The sequence below is a fragment of the Haemorhous mexicanus genome, chromosome 2, assembly GCF_027477595.1.
Source record: "Haemorhous mexicanus isolate bHaeMex1 chromosome 2, bHaeMex1.pri, whole genome shotgun sequence".
Taxonomy (NCBI): domain Eukaryota; kingdom Metazoa; phylum Chordata; class Aves; order Passeriformes; family Fringillidae; genus Haemorhous; species Haemorhous mexicanus.
This window is the reverse complement of record NC_082342.1, coordinates 57,562,646-57,573,398: the sequence shown is the minus strand read 5'-3', so window position 1 is coordinate 57,573,398 and position 10,753 is coordinate 57,562,646. Positions and strand designations below refer to the sequence as shown.

The 10,753-nt window shown below is 40.9% G+C and overlaps 1 protein-coding gene across 2 annotated transcripts; it reads right to left on the bottom strand.

Annotated features, from left to right (window-relative positions):
• Window positions 1-363: 363 nt before the first annotated feature.
• CKAP2 (cytoskeleton associated protein 2) lies at window positions 364-10,752 on the bottom strand. Of its 2 annotated transcripts, none has more exons than XM_059838961.1 (9): window positions 10,643-10,752; window positions 9,010-9,088; window positions 8,144-8,222; window positions 5,638-6,458; window positions 4,468-4,633; window positions 3,781-3,948; window positions 3,190-3,262; window positions 2,110-2,497; window positions 364-1,224 (listed from the first exon to the last, which is right to left on the bottom strand). In XM_059838961.1, the coding sequence occupies exons 1-9, from the start codon at window positions 10,701-10,703 to the stop codon at window positions 987-989; spliced, it is 2,073 nt and encodes a 690-aa protein (XP_059694944.1). In that variant the 5' UTR covers window positions 10,704-10,752; the 3' UTR covers window positions 364-986. The 2 variants fall into 2 exon arrangements, with proteins under 2 accessions (XP_059694944.1, XP_059694945.1); XM_059838962.1 differs by having other exon boundaries at window positions 8,144-8,219; window positions 10,643-10,728.
• Between the last annotated feature and the right edge of the window lies 1 nt (window position 10,753).

The window sequence follows — 10,753 nt, the reverse complement described above, 5'->3', positions numbered from 1 at the left end:
CCTCACGGGATTCCTCTCTTGTAGCACACGGCCTTTCCCTCCCGCAAAGGGCCCGGTGGTGATGGTTTGTCCCAGGTTTACTCCTCCTAGCCCCCTCCTCACTGGTATCATGGGCTGTGGTCCCCTTCCTCCACTCCCCATTCCCCCGGGTTTAAGAGTCTCCCACCCTGAGGCATCTGGGCTCTTCTTTTTCCACCTAGGGGGTCACCTGGATGATCTTTTTCCACCTTGCCCCACGTGGAGAAGACCGCTTCTTGTCTTTTGCCTTCTGTCCCATGTAAGATTATGTGGGCTGGGGTCCATAGCTAGCAAGATTGGACCCGTACAGCTCACCAGGCATGAATTCTTACAAACACACACAACTGAAGTGATGAGTTTAATAAGTATAGCATCGTACAGACTAATACAAACCAACATAAAAATTGTCACATGGAAGTAGTGTATCAGACCTCATCTAGGATTACTTGATAATGGACAAATCTCAGTAACTGAAGAGATTAAACTCTGTTTTATTGAAGCAGGCCTTAAATTCAGCACACACCGTATTAGCTGGCTAAAGTTTTCAAAGTTAAATCTTGTCAGATTAGACATTGCATTACTGGAACACCTACATTACTTTGTTTTCTTAAGCTAGAAGATTGCACGTTTCTAAGGAATTAATAGGAATTGCAACAAGTAAACAGTAGGCATTAGCAATATACTACTATGAGCTACTAACATGAAGCATTATACTTAGTCCTTAACTGAAAATTTAATGAAACATAGTCAACGTAAAGACAACAGTGGTTAATCTAGTACTTAACCCAGGACAGATTTGTTAAAATTTTGAAAAGGCAGAAAATTTAAGCTTATTTAGTGACACAGGCAGTCCACAAAAATTTTAAACGGCTCCTTTCCCAAAGCTGCATAAAACAAGTACCCTTCAACTCTCCCTAGAAAAGTATCAAATCTTTAACCCCCCCCAACCCGTAGCAATAGCACTACTTTTACTCTTCTATTTCAGCACTTGTTTCTTGGAGGGCATTGCTCTGTTTGTGAATAAACACAGTGGCTTTTGATTCCAAGTCTCCCAGCTGCTCAAGTGAAGAGACATATGGATCTTGATCTTTAACAGCATCAGGCAGCTTGCATATCTTCTCCCGAATGCGTTGAGAATATCGCAAAGGAGTTACAATTTTCAGATCTTTAGCACTGTAGTCATTTGCCTCAGGACGCATCTTCACACTTAGGAAAAGAACACAACAAACCAAAACCATAAACATAGTCATACCATCATACAAGTCACCTCTGCAGCAACCAGCAGAAACAGCAAGTCATGTTTCCTGTTCAACTCCTTCCCGTTCCCATAGCCAAAGGAAACAGGTCCCTTTCCATTCATTCAGTTAAAACCAGATATACAACTCTTTTCTTAGGCAAAATATTTTAACCCAGAAAACCCCCTGAAAAGAGTCCCCAAGAAAGATTGTTTCCCATTCCATCACAGGAAACTGTTCTTCCTGCTGCAAGGGACTCCAACTGGACAGCTGCCAGGACTCCAACTCCATCAGATGTTAAAGCTGAGCACAACTTCCTTAAGTCTACCATCTTAGAAAAAAACTTATGGCAAAAAAAAAAAAACAAAAAAAACATTAGTTGGTTTGTATTGAGGTTACTACCCAGGTTTTGGCCTGGGTAGTAACCTCAATACAAAGTCAAATAATCTTTACAGGCCAGTTACATCTTGTTCAATAATTCTGTGTTATGACATACAACCTTATCTACATTTGAAAAGGGGAGGAATGGAGACATCTTTCTTTTTCCCTAGCTCAGTGTAGAACTGCTACTGCCATGTTGGCAGTGGAAGGGAATCCTAAATCTGGAATTTACATCTCTGTCACAAAAGTCTGGTTACTCTGTAGTGAATCATTCAAAAAGCAAAACAGTTTGGGTAAATAGAGAAGCTTACTTAAAAATAGTTCCTTCTGAAGGAAGAGGAAGCAATCCTAAAAATGTGGTTCTTGAGAGCTTTTAACTAAGAATTCATAAATGTAGTGCCTCCCTGTTTTAAAAGAACAGAAACAGTTACTGCAGACACTACAGACTTTCCATGGTTACCTGAAGTAATCTTACCTTTCCAAATAAGGTGTGGTAGGAGGGTTGCATCTCCTTGAATAAGATGTGTCATTCTCTTTCTCAGGAGAATTAATTGCTTGGGCTGTATTTTTTATCCCATCCTCCTTCTGTTCTCTTTCGCATTTTCCTTTCTTTTTTGCCCGTTCTTTAGCCTTGTGCTTTTTATTCTTTTTTGGCAAGATCTCTCTTGGTTTTAAGTCTAAATCAACTTCTTCTCTTTTGATAACTTCACTGCTTGTCTCTGCCTTCTTATTATCACTCTCTTCTTTTTGTTCATCATCTGGGCAGAGATCTTGGAAGGTTTCCTGAACTGGTTCTGCTGATGAATTTGGTTCCTTGCTGACTTCCCCAACCTCACTTAAATGAGCTTCAATCATGGTTTCCCCTAAAAATGCAACATTGAAGAAAGTACACCTGCAATTAGTTACAACTAAAGAGAATGTTTTTAGAGAAAACTTTTATTCTGAAGTAGAACTCTAAGATTTCAGGTAAGCGTGCACTGGAGTCTGAGCCACAACAATTTCAGTTGCTGATAATTTTAGCCACCTTTACAAATCTGCAACCTGAAAGCTCAGGCTAAGTCCACATCCTGAGAGATCATTCTATTCCTTTTCAAATGCAGCAGCTCTCAACAAGTATTTCAGCCAGTTTCTGAGTTCAGATACTTGACAGGTTATGTTATATTGAAAGGAAATATTTATGGCTACTTTACTTCCAAAATTAGAATATTTACAACCTTTGACATGATGCCATAACACACCAGGCTTCTAGTAGTGAAGGAGTTTGAGTCTGAGGCACTGATTTTTAGCTCACAAGAGTATTTTATTTACTCTTTGATTATCAGGCTGAAATAGCTGGATGACACAGCTTGTATAAATGAGCATCTCCAATCATTTGAACATGCCCACTGTTGAAAAGGATTTATTTAGCCAAGATTGCTTTTAAAGACAATTAAGTATAAAATGATCATGGAAAAATTGTCCATGAATTAAAATTTAATATCAGTACAAATAGTGTAAACACCTTTTGTTGGCAATCAAATCAGACATATAACTAGAACAGAGAACTCAGACTTACCATTGTCAGAGTTAAAAAGACCTTCAGTATTTTTGATTGTATCTACTAGTGTGTGTCGCAGTTCCTCTCTGGGCTGAAAAAAAAGTTACACTGTTTTAGAAAAACAATTCCAAAATGAATTATCATCTCAGCTTATTTGGTTGGTATAATAGTTACAGGGAAAGTAAAGCAGGCTACATGATTTTCATATTACAAATCTGTTCTTTAATGCTATTCAGTGTTAAGTCAGAACACAAGTGAATCCTGTATTTTCAGTATTTGGTGTGCTAAAGATGTATTTGATGCCCTAAAATCTCGCTGATATTAAAGCACAAAAGTTAAGTCCATCAGTAGGTGTAAAATTGCGTTCTATTTTGGGTTTCTAGTGGTACTAAGGTTTTTGGATCATCAGATTACCATTCTTCTTCTAATTAGTACCTACAGTGGCTACAGAGCAAACCAAATCCATTATTTTTATGGTCAGGTAGGGCATGTGGCTTTCTTCCTACTAAAAAGGTATTTAATAAAATCAGAAGCAGTTGTATTTTACAGGCCATACTTTCATGTCTTTATTTTAATTGTTAATCTCAAATTTTAAGAAAAGCTGCTTACCATTGCTCCTGCCAAAATGGCCTTCTCATAGACAGCAATAAGCTTTCCAAGATGGCCCATCTGTTCAAGACGCATACAGCAGATCCAATATTTTGCAAGTTTTTTAACCCCAGGAATGCTCTGTATCAGATCTTCCAACATGGCACGTGCTTCATCATTGTGATGTCCCTAAAGTCAACACAAAAGTAGTGATTTCAATGCATTTGTCACATTGAGGTGCTGTAGTTTTGCTGCTTTTGAACTAGAAAGCAAAGGGTTTTTCCTTTGGCAGAATTGTTATTCACCTATTCTTCAAAATTAGAATTATTTATACAGCATTGTAAGTAGAAGGGGTAATAAGATGTACAGGCATCTTCAGAACTATTTGAAACAGACTTTCAGAAGTACAGACAAGTTTCTGCAAATGCAAACTTGTTTTAGGTTAATTCCTACTATCTACCCTCATTACATTATAGTTCAATTACTATTATTACCATTATTGCCTATACTTATTTAGTAGCTCAGTGAGTTTGTGAAGGTTAATTTCATCAGCTGTTGGCAAAAGCTATGATATTGCTTAACTTGAGGAACAATTAGTCTCCTAATGGTTGTATTGTACCTGACTCACGTGGGTCTAACATGCCCAGAGGATTTTCGCGTTGTCAGGGCCTATATGATCAGAACTCGATTAGGCAGGGGTCCAAGTACCTGTTCTGTTAAATGCAAGCATTCACTCAGAGTCCTGTTGACCTTTTCTGTATCAGCAGCAGAGAATTCTTGTTCTTCACTTTTAGACTGGGGTCCCAGAAGTGCACGTATAGGAGGTCGTCTCATCACTGTTCCTCTAGATGCCCTCCATTCAGCCAGGCGAGCTCTGCATTTAGGACTATTATTAGCTGAAGTGACAGATGTTTTATTGGGTTTTTTACATTGATTGACACTAATTAGGGTAAGTCACGCCAAGATATATTTCCAGGTAGTCTGAATCTTTTTTTAATCCCAAGAGGAATAAATCTGCCTTTTAGATCTGCATGGAAATTTCAAAACTACGTGTATTACTGTATGCTTTAGGTATCTACCAGGTTAAAGCACTTTAATCTCTTCCTTTCCAGCTGCAACAAGAGATTTAGGTTACAGACCCTTGTTTTCAAAAGAAGGTAAAAAATGCTTCTAAATTATGTGTTACCCTCCCCATCCCACTTGAAACCAGAACACTAGAAACTAATATCAAAAGACAAAGTGTGGAGAACAGCCCAAAACAACCCTATCACACAATTTATAGAATCTGAAACTGATGTGAAATGTAATTGAGTTTTAATGTTTCATTTCAACCCCACCCCCTAGACCATCAATTTTTAGTATATATGACTTACAAGGACCTCTATATGAGGAATATTAAATAACTTTTAGACTGTGAAAAATATTCCCACCCATTGTCTATGCTGCACTCACCAAACTGAAAAATGTCATTGACAAGTTCTCTCCTTGAGTCTGTAAAGATGCTTCTGCCTGTAGAATTTTGAATGACTGCCTCAGTCTTTTTTTTTTTCTTAATCTGTGACATGCATGTGAAATTAATTTACAGGATTATCTGTCATCCTTAAGGCTGTCACAACACTTAAGACTTAAAAAACAGCTCCAGCACATCTGTTTTTTAACTGTGCAGGAAAAGTTGTAAGGCTGGAGAGGTCCTGCAATCGAATACTGATTTCTCAGTTTAAGCCTTAAATTTTAGTCTGCTGTCCTTGAGCATCAAGTTCAAATACTTATTTTTCTCTTTTTCAGAGTCTATACAGCAACAAATAGATCAAGCTAGATATTCTTGGGAAAAAGGCCTGAATAACTTGAAAGAGTAAGCTACAACAGTAATTTAGTTACCTTCTCTCTTCTACTGACTCTTTTGGCAGAATAGATTTTCTCTTTTCATCCATTTTAGAATTGTGTCCTGATTTTGTACCAGGAGCAACAAAAGTTGATCTTGCTAGAGCTTCTGGTTGTGCATCTTTGCAAAAATCTGCACATTTCTTCACACCCCGCACTTTGCGATCAGGATTGCTAGAAGGGGCCTTCAGTGGCTGTGGTCGCCTTCCACCAACCACTTTTGGGACTGTTACTTTCTTTGGTGCCACAGCAAATGTCAGCTGTTTCTTCAGACCAGACTGTGAGTTAGTAGCAGCTTTGTCAGATGGTTTGCCCTGAAATGGCAGGACATCATTTGATTTTACAGATTTAGTGTTGTTTGCAACTTTGGCAGTCTTCAGAACTGTATTACAGCTTTTCATGGACAAAGAATTTGCTGCTTGTTTGGTGGCAGAAGGAAAAGGCTTCTTGTCTGGCAAAGAACTCTTTTCCCCCTCATCTTTTGCTGCTTTCCAGAAAGAATTTATCTTGGATTGGATAACTTTGCCACGATATCTGCCAAGAGCTGGTTTATTTGGTACGCTGATACTTGCATTTTGTTTTTCTGCTGTCAAATGCCTCTCTCTAATTCTTTTGATTTCCAAGATGGCCTTGCTAAGTGATACATGCTGAGATTTTATATCAATGACTTTATTCTGTGGAGCTTGATTGTCAAGACCGCAGTTTGTCCCTGCTATGTAACTTGTCAGTGGAACTGTAGAAGAGTTTAAAGTAACATTTGTTTCCAAGTTTACACTTGATTGGTCCCATGACACTTTATCAGCGTTCTCTTTATTTTCCTGAAATCAAAAGCAAATTCATGGAAATGTTAGAGGTATGTTCATGGTGCATGTTACTTGTTTCCAAAGAGGCTTCCAATGATTCACAGGACTAAAGTGCTTAACCGTAAATGCTAGTTTAAAGGTGCCTACAGAAGTAATGTATAAATGTTAAGTAGACTATTTGTCAACTATTACTGCAGAATTCACATCAAAAGATCAAATAAAAATTGCTTAAATTCTGCCTTGGAAGTAAGAAATAAAACTCTTAAAGCAACTGCTGGCTTTAAACTGCCCAAATTATCTCCTTAGAAGAGTTTTAAGCAGAAATTTGCTTTAGGCTGCATACCTCATCACTTAATGGCAGCACCATTCCTCCACTTGGTGTGAATAGTCTACTAACAGAAGGTAGTGAGTAAAGTAGTAAATAGGACACTAGGAGATGTCAACAGAAGAGAACTTCTCTTACTATTGAGATGTAGGATGCTGCAACTTGAGAATGGTTCCATCAGTTTTACATGGCTTTACTGAAACTATCAGCAATATGTTCTCAGCAAAACCCCTTAGGGAAAGTGGAATCTAGTCTTTTCCTCCAAAAAACTTGCTCTACAGCAACTAATTCAGCATTGTCCAAGCAGGAGCTTTTGAAAGAGTGAAATATCCAAAATCAAGAAAAAAAATGTGAATGACACATGGAAGTCTGCAGGAGCAGACTTTAGGGAAGATGCTCTTGACCTGAAAGAAAACTCATTTCCTGGTCTGTCATTGAGGCTTAGTAGTTAGATCTGACAAAGCCAGCATAACTAGAGTTTGAGTGTGAGGACTGTTATTTCAGGAAAATATGTAGCTTAACTCAACTTTAAATGATACAAGACATTTATACAGAAAAATATATGTACCTTCAAAAAATTTCTAAAAAAACACTTGCTCTCACTTCTGCAATTTTTCTCCTCAACATTCAGTTTTGAAGTTTTAAGCTTTTTGCTCTACTCCTCAAATAACTCCACATCTTAAATCTTCTGAAACCCAAACTCTAAACTGTCTAACATGAACACAGCTCTTACATCTATTTTTCCCTCACCTTTCCCTGAGAACAGGTCTGGAGAAAAATCTCTACTTTGCTATTTCAAAGCAGCCCAACCATTTGGATCTTAATTCCAGGAAAGTGACATGAAGTGATACAGGGAACACATCCCCTTAAACCCTGATTAGGTATTGGCATCTACTTCTGATTACCGTAGTTTTGCCAGCACACCACTGAAAAAACATACACACTCAACAGTTCATTTTGTTAATGGTTTGGTTTTCTTTCAAGTAACAATAAACATCTTTACTGTGACAGAAGACCCTACTCAGATTTTAAATAACTTCCCCAAAGAATCAAAAAATACCAAAAATTCCTCTGAGATTCTTGAGAAGCATTGTTAAAACCTAAGTATTATTTAAGAATATATAATGGTATCCTCTTTAACGCTCTCTCCCATTGGGCACAAACTGAATATCAATATAATCCATTTCCTACTGTAATATGGCAGCTTTCCAAAAAGCATATAATAAGCAGTGACTAAATAAAGTTCTAACAAACCACACCTCTTCACCTGCAAACTTCTCATGCTCTGAAAGTCATACAACATAGATTTAAGTAAGTGGAATGCTGTAGCCATAGAAACAGAGTGCAGTATTTAAATATCAGACAAAAAACTTACCATTTCTGGCTTGGGAGATGTTGAGAGCTGTAACTTGTCTTGCAGTTTATTGGTAGTTGCTCTCCTAGTTCTGCTACTGCTTAAAAAAAAAAAAAAAAAAGACATCTTAAATCATGCAACAAAGGGATGTATTTTTAGAGGATGTTCATACGTTTCTGTTGGTAGTCTGCAGAATGTACTCATACTGAAGCATTTCTGTTTAGCTTGCACTATTCCTCCAGCAAAAACAAATGCTTAAGCAACCACTGATCAGAACCCAGGCAGGAAAACATCCTTCTTACACCATAAAGAACTGTCTAACAGATTGGAATTTACTGCAAGTGTAATTTCTCATGTTTAAGAACGAGTACCAATTTGTCTGGTCTCATGCATCTGCTACAGAAGATCAAGTTTCTAAATGCTGCAGTTAATAGGAAAGGGGGAGTAGCACAAGAAGCTGAAGTTCAGCTACTGCTATGGTGAGAGTCCAGGCAATCTGAGACAAGTCTGAACAAGGACACTTCGTTCGTACCACACTGACAGGTTCCAAAACCTTCAGTCAGACACCAGAGCTGGCATCAGACTACCCAGAAAGTTATGAAACCACCAAGAGCAGTATTGTCTCCTAGCAACTATGAAAATGTATTGACAACTCAGAAGAAAAATGTCTCAGTTTAAAGTTACAAATCCAAATTCTTCCTCAGGTGCTTAGTGATGTGTTATATAAGAGACGTGGCACTACTGCATGCGACTGAAAATGAACGTTCTAGTTCGCAAGGGGTACCTTTGCGTCAGAAGACCTACAGAAGCCAGCTGAGATGAAAATGAAGGAACATTAGTGAATATGAACATAAGAGAACAAATATAAGCCATAGCAGAAACACTACCTGATTGATGTCTGAATGGGCACACCAGAAAAAGTCTTCTTTCTTGATAGATACTCCTCGACTTTCTGTCGTCTTTGATCTAGCAGATTTTAAGACAGACTCGTTACATTTTCAGCTAAAATATTAAGCTAAACTTTCTTAGTCAAGAAGGAAATACAGTTAGAAAAGCATCAAGACATTACAAAATATAGACACTATGGATTGAGAAAGCCAGTTTTCACATCTCAATGGCTTACACATTCTCACATTTCTTGAGAAATGCAGTATTCAAGGGAGGGTTGAAAGTAACTTCACAGCTGCACAAAATTGGATGGCTTGCTGTATTAAGCTGAAAGAAACACACTTTTGTAACATGAAGTCAGGCTTGCTATCTTCTGTATGCCTGTCCAGTATTTCACATGGTTGGTTCAGCAAGCATGCTTTTCATTTGTGGCAGTAGCAAGGATAGCACACATGAAAAGCACCATGAACGTGAACCCACCTGACCATCTGTAAAATCAGTTGCTTCTCTTCCACTGTCACTTGGACATCTGTGTAAATGTTATACTACTGGCAGTGTTAATACCACATGAAATGATCCTGAAAAGGCCCTAAGAACAGCTGTCACTGTCCCTCCAGGAATGGCGACTCCACCATCTCCCGGGACAGTTCATTCCCATGCCTAATCACCCCTTCTGTCAAGAAATTCCTCCTAATGTCCAACCTAAACCTCCCCTGGCACAGCTTGAGGCTGTCCTCTTGTCCTGCGTCACCGGGGAGAGGAGGCCGGTCCCCAGCTGGCTCCACCCTCCTTTCAGGCAGTTGTAGAGAGGGATAATGTATCCCCTGAGCCTCCTTTTCTCCAAGCTAAACAACCCCAGCCCCCTCAGCCGCTCCTCACAACGCTGGTGCTCCAGACCCTTCGCCAGCTCCCTGCCCTTCTCTGGACAAAGCTACAGAAGGCAGTGTCCATTCCCTGCTTCTGAAGGAGCTAGCACAGCTCGTACAGCAGCGGTGCCCCTGCCAGGAGCCGCTGCACGGCAGCGAGCTCGGCGTGCACCCCAGAGCTCCCCGCCACCTTCTATTTCGAAAACGGCTCTAGCCGCCCCTCGCACGAACAGCAAAGCCCCGCCAAGGCGACTCCCCTGCTTCAGCTTGCAGAAGCCGAACCGGTCAGAAAGCAAATAAGCACAGGAGCGCCAGGGCTAGGTCGGCGCCGCACTTGCTTTCAAGAGGATGCGCTTAACGCCAGGGCGTCCCGTTTGTCATAAGGGAAGGCTTCCAGCCCAGGACCTTACCTGGAGCAGGGGATAGGATAGGAGGGGATGGGGTGGGGTCCGCACCGACCCCAGCCCAGCCAAAGGAGAGTGAAGTCTCGTACGCCCACTCGCAAGCTCTAGGACCACAGCAGCGAGCACTGCTACCAAGACCTGCCCGGTCTCCGACCTCGCCTGGAGCGCCTGCCCTGCCCTCCCTCCCAGAGTCCGGAGAGACCGACCGGCTCCTCTCTCGCACCGGCTCCCCTGCACCCGCCGCAGCCACGCGCGAGCCTGCAACGGCGGCCGGCAACGCCCAGCCCCGCGCGGGCGGGCAAGCGAGCGAGCGCCCCGCGGTGCCCGGGTGTCCCTGTCCCCGCCAGGTGTCCCAGCCTTACCGCGGAATGCAGGCTCGGACCTGCGGCTAGCCGGGAGCTGCGGAGCCGCGCGCACCGCCATGGCCGCCGCGCAACGAGCGTTTGAATCGCCCGGCGCCGTCCCGATTGGCC

Excerpts from the sequence above, each read along its gene's own strand:
- CKAP2 (XM_059838961.1), bottom strand. The coding sequence starts at position 10,703 with ATGGCGGTGCGCGCGGCTCCGCAGCTCCCGGCTAGCCGCAGGTCCGAG. Across the intron at positions 8,223-9,009 it reads CCCATTCAGACATCAATCAG|CAGTAGCAGAACTAGGAGAG; the intron begins GTAGTGTTTCTG and ends TTTTTTTTTAAG. Across the intron at positions 3,263-3,780 it reads CCATTTTGGCAGGAGCAATG|CCCAGAGAGGAACTGCGACA; the intron begins GTAAGCAGCTTT and ends CTTTTTTTTCAG.